We start from the raw sequence: 19,863 nt of genomic DNA on the forward strand, positions 1-19,863 counted from the left end.
TGATTTACAAGGTTTTTTTTCCTTCAGTGTAACAGTTCCATAAACACTGTTGCATCCAGGGACGAAACAGTTTCCATTATTTGACCTTTTTCATAATGAAAATTGATATCAAATCAATATTTTCGCTATTACTGTCTATGCAAATACTACGAAAAGACGAAAAGCTAATGATTGCAGCATCCTCTATAAATAACGCGTCAATAAGTGGACCATTTTGGGAAAAGGTGGTAATACCAGTTTCCCCTTCTTCTTTATACTCCGTGCATCGGCCTTAAGCATCACTAGCGCTTGTCAGGGTAAATAATGGCCTTGTTGGGAAGTCTTCCTTTTTTTTTCTTTTCCTCATCGGAAGAAGCGTAGCAACCTCTCAACTTGATGCCTTACAACGTGCGCTGAATTTTGTTTGTCCGCGTTTTTTAAGTGATGAATTTTGTGCAATATACTGAAGTTGGAGGTAAATTTTCTTTTATTATATATTTACATTAAGTACGGAGGATTTCATGTGTTCTGATGATTGTTGAATTTTACTATTATTTTCTATGCCTTGTCAATTAAAGAATTTCCATTCATCTAGTAACTTGTTTCAAATTTCCCATTTTTTTCAACTTTATTCATTTACACTTACTTTGCCACTTTGTAACCAATTTTACGACTTTTACGATTGCTTTATTTTAGCATTAAACTCTGGTTTCAAATTAATATTTTGCATCTTTTTAACAACTTACAAGAATCTGCAAAAAATTTTCTGCTCTGGATATTATTGTCTTTTTGCATTATTTGTAATGTTTTGACACTTTTTAGCGTGAAGTGTTCTTGCATTGAATTTCTGAATTGGTACCATGTGCTGTTTTAAAATAATTACTCATTCCTGGCTATTTTGCTCCCTTGCAAACAACTTAAATTATATTTTTGGCTAATCTTTGGAATATGGTAACAGGTAGTTTGGAGGCGATAAAGGTTACTACCTAGGACTTTGGGAATAATGTGAGAAGTACTCAGTTCCGATTACGCATTATTTTGTGTGAGGGAAATGAGAGATCATGAGATATGTCATGTGACATTAATGGACGAATCACTGTTCTTTAATCCGAAAAGGGGGTAAATTTGTAAAAATATCTGCTGTACTTTATAGCGTTAGTTTTATTCTATGTTCTGTGAAACAGTGTTGTTTAATATTTGGATCCCATGGCCCTATATAAAGTAAATCCGAAATTTTTATTGCATTTATGTGTAATTGAAAAGAATTGGTTAATTGCGGATAAGTATGAATGTCCAACATGTGGGAATGAAATGAGATTGTGTGAAAGGAAGGATATTACAGATAAGTTTGAATGGCGGTACAAGAAATCTGCTGAAAATGGACATTTTGTGATCCGCCATGCACTCAAGATTCTGTAAAAGATTAGGTAAGTTAGTATTTTTAATTATTTGAGGATATTAATTTTATGCATTGTTCTAAATGTAAGGAGTAAATAAATTAATATGGTATTATTGGAAAATTGTTATTAGCAATGATTTAGTTTAATGTAATTAGGATTGTAAGCTAATTTTTATTAATTTAATGTATGTGCTTATTTATATTTTAAGTAGTGTTTTTTAATTTAATTATATTTTAATTTAATGATCGTGATTTTGAGAGTTATATGTTTGGAGTATTTTGGAATACGTTTGAGTAGAAGTAAATGTGCATAGAAAGAATTTAAGTATTTGGAACCATTTTTAATGTTTGCGTTAGAATTTGGTAGGTGAGGTTTATAATAGATAATTTAGAGGGAAAAGTTTTTGGATATTTTATTTATTTTATACGTGCAAATAATCATCCTTGGAAAGGATGGTTGATCTTTACATTATGGTAACTTGGCGATTTTTTGGCAAAAATTTGGCAACCAACTCTCCTACAGCAACCCTCTATTTTTTTTCCCCCCGCCATTTTGTCTTCACGAAGTAAAGACATGTTTCTTTTCTTTCTATCTACTGAACACTTCTTCCAACAATCTAGTAGCCGAATTATACTTATGCTAGAAATTTTATCAAACAAAACTGCTTAATCATGACAAATATTCACTGCAAAATTGGAAAAAGTGCACAATACCATACTCCTTACGCGTTTTTCAAAATAACACATACACATAAACCATGTACACGGCGACTTATTTTTACTTAAAAAAACATCCCAGAATTGCACAAAAATGGCATTGCGCACACTCTTCACTATATCCATGTACACTGCTTTTTTCTCATAAATTAGAAAAATTTCACAAAAATACATGACAATTTTCTCAATCTTTAAACCCGGTAAAAAGAACATATATGAAATTACCTGATCCTGAAAAAGTATTTACCATTTACAAATATGAACATTTCCACATATAAAATAAATAAAATATCCAAGAACTTTTACCTCTAAATCATCTATTACATTATACATGTCACCAACGAATTCATACCACAAGCATTACAAATACTTAGTATCAAATATTTAAATTATTTCCATGCACGTTTATTTCAACTTAAACGTATACCAAATTCCTACAAACATAAAATTCACAAAATAACTATCATTTAATTAAAATATCACTAAACCATGTACATGTCGACTTATTTTTACTTAAAAAAACATCCCAGAATTGCACAAAAATGGCATTGCGCACACTCTTCACTATATCCATGTACACTGCTTTTTTCTCATAAATTACAAAAATTTCACAAAAATACATGACAATTTTCTCAATCTTTAAACCCGGTAAAAAGAACATATATGAAATTACCTGATCGCAAAAAAGTATTTACCCTTTCCAAATATGAACATTTCCACATATAAAATAAATAAAATATCCAAAAACCTTTACCTCTAAATCATCTATTACATTATACACGTCACCAACGAATTCATACCGCAACCATTACAAATACTTAGTATCAAATATTTAAATTATTTCCATGCACGTTTATTTCAACTTAAACGTATACCAAATTCCTACAAACATAAAATTCACAAAATAACTATCATTTCATTAAAATATAATTAAATTCAAAAACACTACTTAAAATATAAATGAGCACATACATTAAATTAATAAAAATTACCTTACAATCCTAATTACTTTAAAATAAATCATTGCTAATAACAATTTTCTCAATAATACCAAATTCCTTTCCACCTTACATTTAGAACAATGCATAAAAATAATATCCTCAAATAATTAAAAATACTAACTTACCTAATCTTCTTCAGAATCTTGATTACGTGGCGGATACACTTTTCTAATTCATTCAATAAAATTATTGAAAGATTTTTTCTGCGAATTTTTCCTCCATACTTCCTCCGCTAAATAAAAAGCAAACTTCTCTTTATCACAATGCCTAAATGCCCATTTCGAATTTACTTTAGTTAGGGCCATGGGATCCAAAAATTAAACAACACTGTTTCACACAACACAGAATAAAGCTAAATACAAAATTTCCACATTTTTTCCCGATTTACCCCCTTTTCCGATTAAAGAACCGTAATTCGTCCATTAATATCACATGACATATCCCATGATCTCTCATTTCCCTCACGCAAAATAATGCGTAATCGGAACTGAGTACTGCTCACATTATTCCCAAAGTCCTAGGTAGTAACCTTTATCGCCTCCAAAATGTCGCCAAACTACCAGTTACCATATGGTAAAGATCAACCGAAAGGGTATATACTTTTTCGCGATCAGATAATTTCATATATGTCCTTTTTATCGAATTTAAAGATTCACAAAATTTTCATGCATTTTCGTGAAATTTTTCTAATTTATGAGAAAAAAGCAGTGTACATGGATATAGTGAAAAGTGTGCGCAATGCCATTTTTGTGCAATTCTGGGATGTTTTTTTAAGCAAAAATAAGTCGACGTGTACATGGTTTAATTATATTTTAATTAAATGATAGTTATTTTGTGAATTATATGTTTGTAGCAATTTGGTATACATTTCAGTGGAAGTAAACGTGCATGGAAATAATTTAAATATTTGACACTAAGTGTTTGTAACCATTTTTAATGTTTTGTTATAAATTCGTTGGTAACGTTTATAATAGATAATTTAGAGGTAAAAGTTTTTGGATATTTTATTTATATTATAATAATATTATATTTATTTATTTATATAATATAATATATATTTTATTTATTTATATTATACGTGGAAATGTTCATCCTTGGAAAGTCCATTTTCACCAGGTTTCTTGCACTGCCATTCAAACTATCTGTAATATCCTTCCTTTCACACAATCTCATTTCATTCCCACATATTGGACATTCATACTTATCCGCAATTAAGCAATTCTTTTCAATTACACATAAACGTAATAAAAATTTCGGATTTATGTTATATACGGCCATGGGATACAAATATTAAACAACACTGTTTCACAGAATATAGAATGAAACTACTGCTATAAAGTATAGCAGATATTTTTACAAATATACCCCCTTTTTTGATTAAAGAACAGTGATTCGTCCATAATGTCACATGACATATCTCATGATCTCTCATTTCCCTCACACAAAATAATGCGTAATCGGAACTGAGTACTTCTCACATTATTCCCAAATTCATAGGTAGTAACCTTTATCGCCTCCAAAATGTCGCCAAACTACCTGTTACCATATTCCAAAGATCAGCCCTTTTATGGAACAAAAGTGCTTAATCATGACGAAGATTAGGTGCGAAATTGGGGAAAAGGGCAGAATCGCCCACTGCTTGCCGCGTTTTTAAGAATTGCACGTGAACGGTATCCATGTACACGTCAACCTATTTTCACTTTAAAAAAATCCCAGAATTGCACAAAAATGACATTGTGCGCACTCTTGATTTTATCCATGTACACATCAACCTATTTTCACTTAAAAAGTTAAAGAAAATAGACAAAAATCCAATTCTGCACTTTAGCAGCGAAATTGTTTCTAAGTGCTTATTAGCTAAAATCCCGATTGGAATTTTCCGGAAAATGTCACATTACATGTCTCATGATCTCTCATTTCTTTGAGATAAAATAATCTGTGATTCAAACTGTGCACTTCTCAGATTATTGTTAAAGTCCTAGCTAGTAACCTTTATCGCCTTGCCAAACTACCTGTTACCATATTCCAAAGATTAGCGATTTTCCTGCATTTTCGTGCAAATTTTTGTAATTTATGAGTAAATAGCAGTGTAGATGGATAAAGTCAAGAGTGTGCGCAATGCCTTTTTTTTTTTTTTTTGCAATTCTGGGATGTTTTTTTAAGTAAAAATAAGTTGACGTGTACATGGTACATGTGTATGTGCGATTCTGAAAAACGCGGCAAGGAGTTTGCGATTCTGCACTTTTTCCCAATTTTGCAGTTAACATTTGTCATGATTAAGCAGTTTTGTTCCATAAAATTTCTAGCATAAGTGTAATTCGGCTAGCAGATTGTTGGAAAAAGTGTTGAGTAAATAAAAAGAAAAGAAACATGTCTTTACTTCGTGAAGACAAAATGGCGGCAAAAAAAAAAAAAATAATAAAGGGTTGCTGTAGCAGAGTTGGTCGCCAAATTTTCACCAAAAAATCGCCAAGTTACCATAATTCAAAGATTAACCATATTTTTTTTATATTTATTATACGTATATGTTATATATAATTTTTGCTATATAGTTATTTGCTTATTTAGCAGTTTTTCAGATAACCGGCTCTTGGCAATTTGTTAGCATTATTTAGTATTTCTTCCAGAAACTCACCTCCATTGATAATTCTCTTGGCTGTTTCTTCTAAAAGATCATCAACGTAATTTACATGTGTTGTTTATAGTTTAACTTGCTTTTAGAATATTTTTTAAATTTTGCTTAACATTGTTTACTTTGTCCAAGTTAGGTAGCTAACCATCATCAAGCTAATTAAAACTTAAACATATATTAGGTATGTATAACATATTTTATTTAGCTTATAAATAAAGACTTGTTAAATTATAAAGAAAAGGAAGAATTAGTAACATAGGAGTGCCTTCATATGAATGATATATTGATATAATAACGTAAATGGGAAATAAGTTTAGTTTCTTGTATTCGATTTTTTCCACGGTGAAAGAAACTTGCTAACCCTGGTACTTGAAGCTGTTTATCATAAGATCCCATGTTCAGGTCCAGGTGAAGCTACTATACATTTTCAGCTTTTGTTACCCCTGAACTCCTTGTTTGCAAAGTTTTGTCTCTAATGTTTAGCAGACTTAATCATTAAGATATTTGGATTGCCGTATTTATTCATGTATTTTCTCTTTTTGGTACTTTTCAATTAAAACCATGAGGATGTTTCCATTAGCAGCACTTAGTGAAATTTTGGATTTGTTGGCATCAGGAGAGAGCACATATGCGCCAAACCATTGTAACGCCAGCAGATGTGGCAGTTTTCGGATAACCAGCTTTTGGCGATTTGTTTACATCCGAAGAGAGTACATGTGCACCACATTGTAGTAACACTGACAAGCAATGCAGCCTTCTTTTGTGTTAGTAAAAAAAAGAATATCCAAACACAAATATGGTTTGTTAGATCATGGATTACTTTTGTTACTGCCAATTAATTTATTTTTGGTGTGAGTAGTTAACATCTCTTGAATTTTGCAAACCAAAGCTTTCTTCACATCAGTCATAATGGTGCATGAGAGAGGTCTGTGTGAATTTCTTGTTATCATATATAATGTAAAAATTTATGGGGGTAAAACATTGGGGAAATTTGTTTACAAAATGAAGGATTTTTATATATAGGCTGATCCTCAGGTTACTCATGGTGGGTTGCTTCCTTGTTGCCGTTCTTGATCATTCCATTTTGTAGTATTAAGCCAAAGGTGTGTGGAAAGAAATTCACAAAACTGTCAACTTTGAGCCAAAAATGTATAGTACAACTTTCACGTAAAAGTACAGTAGAATTCCAGAAATCCGCAAAGCTTGGGGCCAGAGGTTGTTTGGATTTCAGGACAGAAAAGATAAAGCATAATATTTGGACTAAAAGTGCAAAATGAATAAGGTGCATTAGATGCATTTAATTAAATTATTATATATATTATTGCAATAATTTATTATATGCATTAAATTATTATTACATATATAAATTGATTATATTCATTGCATTATATGTACACAGCATTGAGGTTTGCCAATTTCGCCTCATGCAAAGATTTCCGGTTTCGGATTCCAGTGTTAGAATCACTTTTGCTGTAAAATTTAAACAGCTTTTCTTTATTTTTCCGTATATCATACACAATCGTGTCACAATTCCATACCATTCTGCTATAAATCAAGAAGTAGCGCCTGCTTCCATCTTTTGCAGAATTTGCACTTTTTGCGTTACCGTCAATGCAATGTGTTTACGTTTTTCAACGTTCCAAGCAGTAAAATCATGAGTGTGTTTCTTATCTGTCATTGAATTAAAAAGGCAAATTAAAAATATTCTTAATTTATCTGCAAAATATTCGGATTAAAAAAAAGGCAGCACTAAACAATCTCGTGAAATGAAATAACAAAGCTCAGAAAATACAACGTGAACTTGAACAAAGAGTTGAGTGAATCGTCTGCTTTTTTACCTCGATGCAGATTAGAGGGGAAAAAACTTATTTATTTTAACTTCTTTATATCAATAATTTGGTATTTCTGTTTTGACTCATTATTATTCAGTAATTATGAGTCATTATTCGGTAAGTATTTCTTCCTTCGATATTTCGTACTCAATGTTGCGGTTTCCGGAACCTATAAACTGAATGTTTATATTCTGAGAGGCAACGCAGAGTTTCGGTACTTGACTGTACCACCTTCTTTTTACTAATTTTATTTTTCAAAATTGAATGCAGAAAATTATGCAGTCTATGAATTCTGAGGAGTAGAATTAAATAGGCATCATAGCACATTTAAAAGTATGTGTGAATAGATGGGCTGGTGCCATTATATACTATTTAATAGTAAATTGCAGATATTAATTTTAATAACATTTGTTACTCTTCTGTTATCCGGAATGGATTCAGAGATTTATGTGTGCATGTATATATGTATGTACGTGCATATGTGTGTGTATATATGCAGACCTATGCATACACATGTACATACTTACATGTATGCATTCTGAATCCGGTTCTGATAACAGAAGTGAGGATACTAAGAAAACTGGCACTTGGCGAGGTTCCGGAAATCGGGTTCGCCAACTTGTGCGATAGACGCCAAACAGTTGGAAGAGTGTTTAGGTTGCTAGCCCAGATGTAAAGTAAAACAGGGAAAAGGAAAGGGATATTTTCTTTCTATATGGTTGATACTTTGCATTGGGTGCCATGACTTTGCAGATGAATCCTTATGCTGATGATTACGTGACATTGTCAGTAGTTTGAATTCGCTGTTTAATTATTTTCTAAATAAATTAATTACTCTTGTAATTAGAATAAGATAATTTTATTTTTATACAAGAAAATTACAAAATATGCTCCTTTTCCGTTTTTTTCATGCGGCGCGCAATGAATTGGAAGTTCATCTGTCAGCACTATCCTTATCTTCAGGGCAGATATTTTTATTTTATTTGGCTTATAATTCCTTACTAAATGTAGTATTTCATCTCAATGTACTCTGTCTTTGATATGATTTAAATGAAATTCCTTGTCATTATAATTCGGTTCTGATAGTGAAGAAAGTGACACAGAGGTTATTGAAAATGAAAAAATTTCGATTGACAAATTAGTTGATGTTCTTGACACAGCAATTATAGCACTTGAACAGTGGAACTTTGTAACTGAACAAGAAATTATGTCTGTTTATAGAATTAAAGAGAAAGTATTATCACATAAAACAAAGCAACTTAAATAACTTATATTGAAAGAAATGTTTAATAAAGTAAACAAATAAATATTAAGCTTTTTTTTGTAAATTTTGATACCCTTTAGGTCATAATTGTTCATTTTATGAATTACGGTTTCATATTTTTAATTTTATAATTTCTGCGTGCCATCTTACCAGATTTAAACTGATGATCTATAATCCGGAATCGCCAAAGTCCCGACGAGTCCGGATTAACGACTTTTGACTGTATTCATGGTAAGAATTAAAAAAGAGAAGTATGAAAGTTAATAATGCTGGAGTTATACTCAGGGTTGTGGAGTTGGAATCGGAGTCGGGCAGATTTTAGGGTAAAAGGAGTAGGAGCTAGAGTCGCTAAAAACAGGTCAACTCCGACTCCAGTTTTTGTAGGACAGTTTGAATTTGAAATGAAATTTAAATGAATTGAAAAAAATTAATGACGAGCTGAGTTATTATTTTTATCTATGAGCTGTATACATTAATAAATAGTTATTTTCTATTTTATTGACATATTAATAAATAAATATAAAAAAGGAGGATGGATGTGGTATTTGCCACTAGTGGTTAAACTGATTTATTTAGTTACAAATCTCACTGGTAAATTTAGGTAAGCAGCAAAAACTCCCAAAATTGATGCCATTCTTAGGGAACAAGCAGGAAAAGAAGCAATTATTGATCAAGTAATGTGATAAGGAAGTACATATTTGATGATGAAGAGGTTTTTAGAATTAAGAACTTTTTTAGAAGATGTAGACATCCTTACTGTTTCACTAACAGAAAGACTGTGGAATGATCTTGCAGAATTGGAAACTCGTCTTTCTACACTGTATATAGCCACAAAATCTGCAGAATTGACAGGAGGGAAGAATGGGACGTTTGTTCTTTCTGAAATGGAGGGTTTTTATTGCAGAAGGAATCATTTCTTCAATGAAGAAAAGAGAAACTAGTTTGCTAAACAATGAGATCTTGCTGAATTCAGTATATGTAGATCCGAAACACCGAATTTTCTTCGATGACAAACGAATTAAAAAGGCAAAGAAAGCCACCTATGAACTTTCATTAAGAATGAAATTATTCTCAGAACAATTGGAGATTTCGAATCGGGACAGTCAAACTGCAAATGTTGGAATTGAGTCTATCATTCTCTCCCAGTGATGAATTAAATTTTGAAAAATATTTTTGGATAATATAGAAAAGGCTAAGGCAAAGAGAATGAAAATAAAGAACCAAGTGCCTTTAGATATAAAAATGAGAAACTACAAACAAGATTTCTACATGGCCTTTGAAGAAATAGAGAAATATGATTGTGCTTGCGAGATACCTCTTTTAGAACATATAAAAATCTACCCTGAAAAGTTAAAAGAAGTAGCCCTAATAGTACTCAAGTTAGTGCGGAAAGACTCTTCTCAGCTCTGAAGTTTATGAAATCGAATCTATGGCTCTCCAACCAGAAGCTGTTGCCGAAGCTGTACTGTTTCTTAGAAATAACTAATGCCAGTTTTTCCATTTCATAATAAATGCTAATTAATATGAATAATTTGCTATGCTATCATTTTTTTTCTGTAGCATCTATTACTTCTTTTATATTAAAAAAATAAGCTGTAATCCATGTGTAATGTTTACATTATATATATGTCGGAGTCGGCCATTTTCCCTACCGACTCCACAGCCCTGGTTATATATATCAGAATATAAAATACTAAGATGAAAAAAAGTAGGTAGATTTACTTAATCACAACAATAAGTAATTGTTTACAATTTGTTCTATGTGTATACTTTACCATCTCAATGCAAATGTTACACTTTGCCTTACGCGATTTTCGCCCAGGAGAGCTTTCCCCCCGATTTTGGAAAGCGTCTTTTTTGATGCCATTTTCCTCTTGCCGTCAAAAAATTCCTCGTGAGGATATGGTGATTTTTCGCGATTCAAGATGGCGGGAAAAATTACGCCAAGTGCCGCTTATATGAGTTTTCCAAAGAAAGGTGCCTAATATTTTTATTTATGGAGTGTGATTTCCAATCTGTTCATAACATTATGTTGTAAGTTTTTAAATCACGTTTTGTAAAAAGCTAAAAAAGAAATTTGCAAGTAAATATGGTATTCTTGAAATGTTTACAGATTTTTATCAGTTCAATATTCCATAAATTACATATACAATATTTTAAAACATTTTTTTTTTCCTTTTTAATTATAAAAGTAATGTAATAAATTTTAACTGGTGTTTCACTCTCCTCAGAAGCAATGGATATGGATTCTAAGTCACTTGCCACTTCATCTACTAGAAGTACACCTAATGCATCCTCTCTGGGCCTCTCTTTGTCAAAAACAACAGGACAGCCTTTATCAGAATTTGTTTCAAAACTCGAAGGTCATATGCCTACAGTAAGTTAAAAATATTTTTTATTAATTTTTTTTGTATTTAATGGGCAAATTTTATTTTTTCAAAAATATAGTTAACACAGGGTGAAATAACAATTAAATCTGAAGTTTTCAATACTTTTAACGTTTTTTATGTGCTTAACCTCTTTATTCATATTTTAAATTATTGTATCATTTATTCTGTACAGTATGCAATAGCACTTTTTTAAAGGATATTTTGGTACTTACATACTATGACAACATCTACCAATAAAAATCTTCATTGGTGTTTTTGGTTTATGTTTATAAATTTTTTTTAAAATAAAAGCCCTAATTATAAAGGAACAAAAACTTAAAAACCAAAAATCCTGAATATATATATACATATTATAAATGCATATATATATAAAAACTATATACTAAATATGAATTTAAAAAATTAAAATTCTTAAATTTGTTTAAAAGAAAACATTAAAGTTAATGGTGAGGAAAGTGGTGAGAAGTAGCTTTTAAAATAGCAACAAAAGGTGTTTCCTGTTTTTTCCACACCAAATAAATTCGGCTAAATAGGTATCCAAATGAGGGTGGCTTGTTCCTCCATTTTGCGGAACCTCAAATCATTTCAATGTGTTGTGTACGAGTCTGCGTAGATGGGTCAACAAAATTTAATCGATGATTCACCTTAAAATGTTCAAAATCTGCAGCGATGAGCTCCTTTGTTTGATATCCAGGCCACGAATCTGACATTATTGTTGAGCCTTCAGCAATATTATTTTGGATTTCATGCATTAATGTTGTTACCTTCCAGTCTGGAATTCTGACTAGAAATGTTTCTTTTGTCTCCCGGCAAATTCCACCAAAGACCCACTGCTGTGGCAAGATAGAACCTTGATTATTCTTTCGACGCGTAAAAAGGCTTTCGTCAATTTCAATAATTATTCTGGGCCCTCCAATTTTAATATTTCGATTATCGTCCAAATCCTTCCCGCACACTTCATACATATAATTATTCCAATCAATAACAGTCTTATCGGATAAATCCAACTGATGTTTGTACCATTTAATGGACAACTGTTCATATGCCCAAAAGTAAATAAAAGCTTTTAAAAATTCAATACGACTGTTTTTAAACCATGTACCAGTTCAGACACCAAACTTTTGTTGACAATTTTTGACACTGCATCTCCAATAAAATCCTGGATTATAAAACTTCATGTCATGGCTGTGTTTTTACAAACGTGTTCTTTTGTAAAATTCCAGCCTCTCTGAAAAAATCTGTTGCTTCTTCTTCATTTGAAGGAAGTTGGAAAATGTTGATATCCACTGGGAGAAAAATAATCGCAAAAAGTTTCATGTGTTTAACCTAAACATAATAATCTAACAAAAAAAGGTATGGTAATAGCAAGTGCAGGATAATACTCTTTATTTCAGCACCCTGTATAACCTATAAGGGTCGCCAGCTTTGGTGAGATATCTAGGTAGTTGCCATAGTATGTAAGTACCGATATGATATCATAACTTAAATATAGAAAGCTTGCGTTTTAGTCTCACACTGATCAAATTTTATGAATTTTTCATTTTTTATGAAAACTACTTAAGTAATAATTCTGTATTCAATTTGACATTATTGTAAAAATCTCAAATATTGAGCTGTTTGCTGATTTATCATACTAAGTGCATAATTTTTAATTGTATTTTCTGATTATCTTATTCTTACTGAAAAGTTGAAACTAATTGGCAGATTTTTATACAGCATTTTAAACTGGTTGTCAACTTTCTAGATAAACGGGGTTCTTTCCATATTATAGTATGTCTTGGCCATTTCAAAATTTTTTAACTGACCTGCTGTGTCTAAAGAAAGAGCCATTTTCATAATGGAGAAGCACTAACATTTTCATAAAAGAGCTATCAATAAAATTATAAAAAAAGAAAAAAAAACATCAGTAATAAAACACTTTTGAAAATTCCTCCTGCAATTTTTTCATTGTTGTTTTTCTCGTGTTGTCATCTGTTTTCAAAAAAATTTTTAAAAAAAATCAGAGAAGGAAGTTGTAAGCTATATTTTTCTGTATAATTTGGGGGGGGGGAATATTTGAGACAGTGTGAAGTGGAATATTTTCAAAGTTACAGGATCTTGGCATCAAAAAAGCCACAGTAACATTGGATAAACAATGGCTATGTGCCATGCAAATGTTATGATAAGCTATTAAAGTTTTTTATGTTGCTATATCTGTAATTTATATATCTTTATTATCTAATCAAGGCCAACTATTACTATAGTAAAGGCCTGTCAGACGGCATGAACTTTCAGTCCCCAGTTTTCAGTGGGTTTTATGTTGTCACTAGTTGGTGCTCATGACTTTCTATAGTTAGACTATCAATTCCTTCTAGAAGAGTCATAGTACTTTCAGAGAAAGAAGGTTGGGAGTGGGAAAGTTTCAGTTCAGAGTTTTGGTTTACAATTAATTTAATTGGACAAGAGGCATCTGCATTAAAATGTTATGTAAGATATAAAAATCTTGAACCTGTGAGAAGAGATGAATTTAAAGGCAGATCACCAAATTTAGAATATTAATTTTGAGGTTGCCAATTATTTTTTTGAAACAGCTATCATATTTTGTTATCTTAGGTATCCCGCCTGGTTGGGTGAGCAGGGTGGAAGAACAAGCATTAGAGCGGCAAAAAGTGAAAGATTTAATTGTGAAAATACAGAACCTATTAACTTTTAAACAAAAAATTACTGTCATAAAATACGTTTTCGTGTGCGCATTTTATGTATAACGGACGGTATAAGCTAAAGTTATCTAATTATCTATTTCAGTTAATGTTGATGACTGCGTTGTTCCTTAATCTTCGAATTGGATCCGCCTTATTTTTTGCAGACTGTAAGAGCAATTTTATAAAAGTAAACTTGAACTTTCGATTATGTCAAATAGAATTTCCGATGTTGGAGCTACCAAAACATCTACAAAACGAAAGTATGTTTCGATGTCTATCAAACAAAAAGTGGAATTGCTGCAAAAAATGGATAAAGATATGAAGAAGGTGACAGAGAGGTTAGTGAAAACGAAAAAATTTCGATTGACAAGTTAGTCGGTATTCTCAGCACAGCAATTACGGGACTTGAACAGCGGAACTTTGTGACTGAACAAGAAATTATGTCTGTTTATAGAATTAAAGGGAAAGTATTATCACATAAAACGGAAGCAACTTAAACAACTTACATTGAAAGAAATGTTTAATAAAGTAAACAAATAAATATTAAGTTTTTTTTTTTTTTTTAAATTTTGATACGCTTTAAATCATAATTGTTCTTTATTTCATAAATTACGGTTTCATATTTTTAATTTTAGAATTTCTGCATGCCATCTTACGAGATTTAAACTGATGATGGAAAAATCGATAATCCAGATTCGCCGAAGTCCCGACGAGTCCGGATTAACGACTTTTGACTGTATAGCTGTATCATTATTTAGCTTTTACATTTGCTACCAAGCTTAAATTTTCATGTTCTGTAACTGTATAGCATCAAGGATATATGATCCGCTTCTGAACTGAATTGATTCACTTTACTGAGTGAACAAATGGCAATTTAACGAAGTGAACGGGAACTCCTTCGAGAGCTCTTGTTGGAAGCATACCAGGAAAGCTGAGTGTCAGTTAGGGAAGAAAGGAGTGTTTACCTTATGATAAAAGCGAGTTTAATTTTTATCAATTTCCAACTTTTTTCAATATTTTTTCCTCTCCAAAAATTTTGTTAGTTCTATGTCAAAAGGAGATTTTAGGAAATATCAGAATTGCAGTCAAAAGATATCGGTTGAGGGAACCAGCAGTTTGCCAAAATTGATTTTTTCATGCTTTGCTCCATTCCTGTACGCGATTCAGTTTCCAATCCTGATTTTATTCATCAAGTTCATAAGTGATGGGTCCTGAAAAAGCACTCATTCAGTTAAATGAACAAACAGCTCTGGTGGTGTATTTAATCATGGCAAAGCACACTAGGGCTATCTGTCTAAGGGGAGGGATGCCTTCGTGGAGGACTTTCTAAGGGAAACTGGCTTGTATACACGTTACACATGGGGAAAACCACGAAAACACCCATGCAGCCAGCCCGTTTGCGGGATTCAAACAGTTCTGATTTGATCCCACAATAGAGCAGTTTTGCCTACTTCTGGATACCACAACTTTAATTAGCACTCTTCTAAAATGTTAACAGGGTTCGTTGCGGTCCTTATAAGTGCATATAAGTCCTTATATTTGAAAATAAAATATAAAAGCCCTTATAGGTGCTTGCTTTTTCTTTAAAGCCTTTTTTTTTTTTTTTTTTTTTTTTTTTAATGAACACACTATTTTTTTTTCTCCGTACCAAAGCCGAAACTAAAAAAAAAACTTTTCTTCCTAATATGGAATGTCAGATGGTGAATCATACTCCCGGATATAGCTTTTCTTCTTTCTCTGCATTAACATAACCTTTGGTGTGCACGAAGAGTACAGGCAGGTGTTCATCATTCTATTGGTCATAGAATTGCGAAAGCAGTAGAAAATTCCGGTACGTTCGGCATTCTTTTCCTCCCACCCAAATACTACACACATTTGAATTTCTATCAAGATCTTAATAATTTGCATTCTCGTTCCACGTGATCAGTTCATATTCATGTTTATTATCATCGTTATGCTTATATTATGAGCATATGTATGAATGTTTGTAATAACATAGTTGCAGTAACTGCTGAAGTATAGTAAACTTTTAAAAATGTTTGTGTTTTAACACAGATTAGCTTTCTAAGGAATAATATTCGGAATGGCTTAAATAAAGGGAAAGTAATCGAATAGTAAAAATAATTTTGTTTTTTTGGCCAGTACATTATACAGTATGAAGATTGGGAGGTTCGCCCCTTTCTCCGCAAAATCTTGAATATTGAAACTGTTACTTTTTTTTGTTTGTTTGTTTGTTTGTGTGTGTGTGTGTGTCACTTTCCAATCTGGATTGAATAGGACTAAAAGTTCTGCAGTCTACCAACCCAAGCAAAGAATGATTCTATTCCATTCCGGAAATTTAACGCCGTTCAGAATTTAGATTTAAATTATTTAAATATCAATATGAGTGGAAAAATAAATTGTATTTGTTATTAGGTTCCAAGCGAATACAATAAATATGCCTTATTATTATTATTTATTTTCTCTATTTTGAACTGAAATTTCATCTTGTAATATAGTTTAGTTCTGCAGTTTTTTTTTTCCTCTCATTGTAAACTAGTTCTGTAAATTGAACTGTTATTTAAAATTTAAAAAAAAAAATAAAATAAAAGTAATTATTTTCCATGGTTGAGGTAATGCTTATTCTCTCTTAATAAATACTGCATTTCTCATATTTTAAATTACAAGTCTAATTTTTAAGGTTATGCTGTTGTGTATAATATAATTAGACAGGTGCTTTTTTTTTTTTTTTTTTTTTTTTTTTTTTCTTTCTTTCTTTCTTAAAATGTGCTTGAAAAGTGCTTATAGATGCTTATTTTTTTAACAAAAATGTGGCTGTGAACCCTGTGTTAAGCCCTGACCAGCAGTTGGGTAATCCTGAAAAATGCATGTCTGACAGGATAAACTTCAGGCATGGAAGGTTTACAGCTTTTATATCTGCATTTTCAAACTATACGTGTGTCATGATTGTTTTCTTTGATGTCTGATTTCATGAATATCCTTTAAAAAAAGTTCACTTGCTTATCCACACTGTACTTTTATTTTTATTAATATTGAGAATCTGTCCACTGTGTAAAAGCAGAATTAGATTTATTTTTTTCATCTGTAATAATCTTACTGCACAATAGAAATAAGTCAAAAAAGAAACTTTGCAAGTCATATATTGCTAATAAAAAACAAAAAGGAGCATTTGGTCACGTGAATCCTATCATTATCTGCATAGTATGCCATGTCTAGTATTATGTAAATAATAATATTTCATTGGCCAAATTACTTGCATAAGTGTTTATAAATTATTTTATGAAAAAAACGTGTGAATGAAAAATCTAATGAAATATTCAATGTAACTTTCTAATGTGTATTAAATATAACATATTTGTTAGTGATCACTATAACAAATATACAACTGATGCATAAAATGCTCAGTTGTCTTTTGATTAACAAGCAGGCATTTTCATGATAAAAATTTGATACTGATATTATTAATATGCATTAATCTGTAATGTTGTTGCATAGCAATGCATCTTAGAATTGCTCTAATAATTTTTCATCTAATTCAGATACCAGATCCTGTTGTATCAGGTTATATGCATTCAGCTGGTTTTCAGACAACAGATCCACAAGTGTAAGTTTTTCAGACAATTATCTGTACTAATTCAGCTTTTATATATTTAAAATTAAATTTTCACAGTGCAAAAAGGAGTTGTTTAATCCCCAATTTGGTTTTTGTGAAATGATCATTTTGAATAGTATGCTTTATGTTTTTATGAGATTTTGCTTTAAATATTATTGAAACTCATTTGATTTTATACTTGTTGAACACAATGTGATAATTTTATGAAAAGGAAAAGAATTTATAATAAGCAATTAAAATTACAAAATGGTTTACTGTTTGTCAGTTTTACCAGTTTAAAACTGCATACATCTTTTGATACCCTTCATAGAGTATTCCCTACTTTTATTTTATGTTCCAAACATCAAAATGTTTTAAATAAAATACATGTTTTATCATCCACATATTATCATTTTATTTTCATAAAACTGAAAAATAATCACTTTGGGTTAACTAAGAAATTTTAAAAAATAAAGTTCTGTCTCTCTTTTTTAAAATTTTATTTAGCATGTTTAACTGATAACTAAATGTAATACAAAATTCTTGAATGAAATTCTTATTCATTACATATGCTTGAGTAGAGGTCTGCTATTTTTGAAAGAGTTTCAAGACATGAAAAAACATCATCAATGTTATTAATCAGTGTAGCAATATACTTTGCATATTGTTGCCTTCTAGATTGCCTCCCAGTATGAAAATTTCAGGTATTTGTGAATTTAGACCAATTAGTTGTTTTAACTGTTTTAAAAAAATGAACTAATATTATGTAAAGACAATTGAGATTGCAATCTGATGACGGTGACATTAATGTTTAAATGTGAAATGGACAGTTATTATTTGTTATATTATCAGAGAACTATTAAACCGGGTAAAATGTATTTTCTAGAAAATCTGAATTTCATAATGAATAGCTTCTAAGAAGTGTTTTCAGTCAAAAGTTAGAAACATGATATCTAGATGTAAATATAAAATTATGCACATTAAAATATTTGTAATTAGGCATATATGTCAGGTTAAGTTTTTATTAAATAGGGTAAGGCATGTAAGGGCTGTCTGCTTAAAGGAAGATATGCCATCATTGAGAAATTTCGAAGGAAAACTGAGCGGGTATTAAAAATAATGCATGTAATTTTCATTCAAATTATATTTATACACATTTTTTATAACAACATTCTAGTATATGCTAAATTATTGTAAATAACTTTACTTGAAAAAGATAGTGATTGCAAAGAAATTAAAGATTTGCACACACTGATCCTTATCCGAATAAAATCAAATTACCTCAAAATTTTTTATTCTAATGTAATTAACGAAAACTTGTGAAAATATTTCATTCAAATTAAACTGTTCTGGAAAAAATTGAAGCATTTAATTCTATTCAGAATGAAATGTTTAAAAATGCATTCTTTTCACATACTTGGGACTCTGAAATATTGTGGAAAAAGAAAATATTACATATATTTACGACGTAATTACAAAATGTTTACATCCGATCTTGTCAAAACCCACTGATCTTAATGGTAAGTCACTGAATGTTTTGGTCTCTATGAAGGGATCACCGCTGCTTCAAAGCAATGAATCGGGAAAACCAGTTAGGACCTCTCCTCTTACTTCGTACCTCCATGACAATAAAGGACACAGAAAAGTAGAACATACTCTAAAATAATTTTTTTTTAAAGTTTTTTAAAATAATAATAAAAAAATTGTATACAGTACAAAGTCTCAAACCCTGATGTCCTATGTTTGGAATGATCTAAAATCTGGACCCTAGATCACCAGCAACTTTTTTGCCCCTCCCTTTTACACTTTCAAATTTGATACTTTTTCATAATAAATCATATGGAGAGGGCCAATTCTTAATTTCACTTTGGCCTTGACGCTAACCTGGCAAATCATTATTTGTTATTTTTTGCTTTCACCACTGCATGACAATAACAAACTGCAACTTAAGGAATGACTCATGCAGCAATGTCTAAACTATTCTTTTTAATATTAGTAATTGAATTAATTTTTAATATTAATAACTGTAATATAATACAGGGCTGTAATATTTGGTGGCAACAGTTTGAAAGGTGAATCAAAGCAAAATGCCAAAACGAAGTAATAGTCCTTCTGGGCTAATGCCCTTCGGAGGGGGGAAGAGGGAAAAAAACCCTCTATTTGTTTTCTTTTAATTTTGCATTTTTTTGCTAATACTTCTTTAATTCTATAGACAGACATAATTTCTTGTTCAGTTATTCAAGTCCTGTAATTTCCACATTAAGATTTCACACTACATTGTCAATCGTTGTTCTCAACAAGAACTCTGTCACTATTAGTAGCGATATTTTCTGGATTTAGAGCCATACAACAGATTTCGATACTAGAGAATACGGT

General features: G+C 31.0%; 1 protein-coding gene across 3 annotated transcripts in view; it reads left to right on the forward strand.

The window, feature by feature from the left end:
- The first annotated feature begins 302 nt into the window (after positions 1-302).
- The window catches only part of LOC118199823 (transcription initiation factor TFIID subunit 10-like), a 113,471-nt gene continuing 93,910 nt past the window's right edge, over positions 303-19,863 (forward strand). For 2 of the 3 annotated variants that reach the window (XM_035371682.2, XM_035371681.2), the window contains exons 1-3: positions 303-454; positions 11,056-11,201; positions 17,435-17,499. In XM_035371682.2, coding sequence (XP_035227573.2) covers positions 424-454; positions 11,056-11,201; positions 17,435-17,499 — 242 coding nt within the window. In that variant the 5' untranslated portion in view covers positions 303-423. The remainder of the gene's footprint in view (positions 455-11,055; positions 11,202-17,434; positions 17,500-19,863) is intronic. The other variant, XM_085825791.1, reaches the window with a different exon arrangement.

Source organism: Stegodyphus dumicola, chromosome 10 (assembly GCF_044657685.1).
Source record: "Stegodyphus dumicola isolate Sdum_Otavi_A_Nest chromosome 10, ASM4465768v1".
NCBI lineage: Eukaryota > Metazoa > Arthropoda > Arachnida > Araneae > Eresidae > Stegodyphus > Stegodyphus dumicola.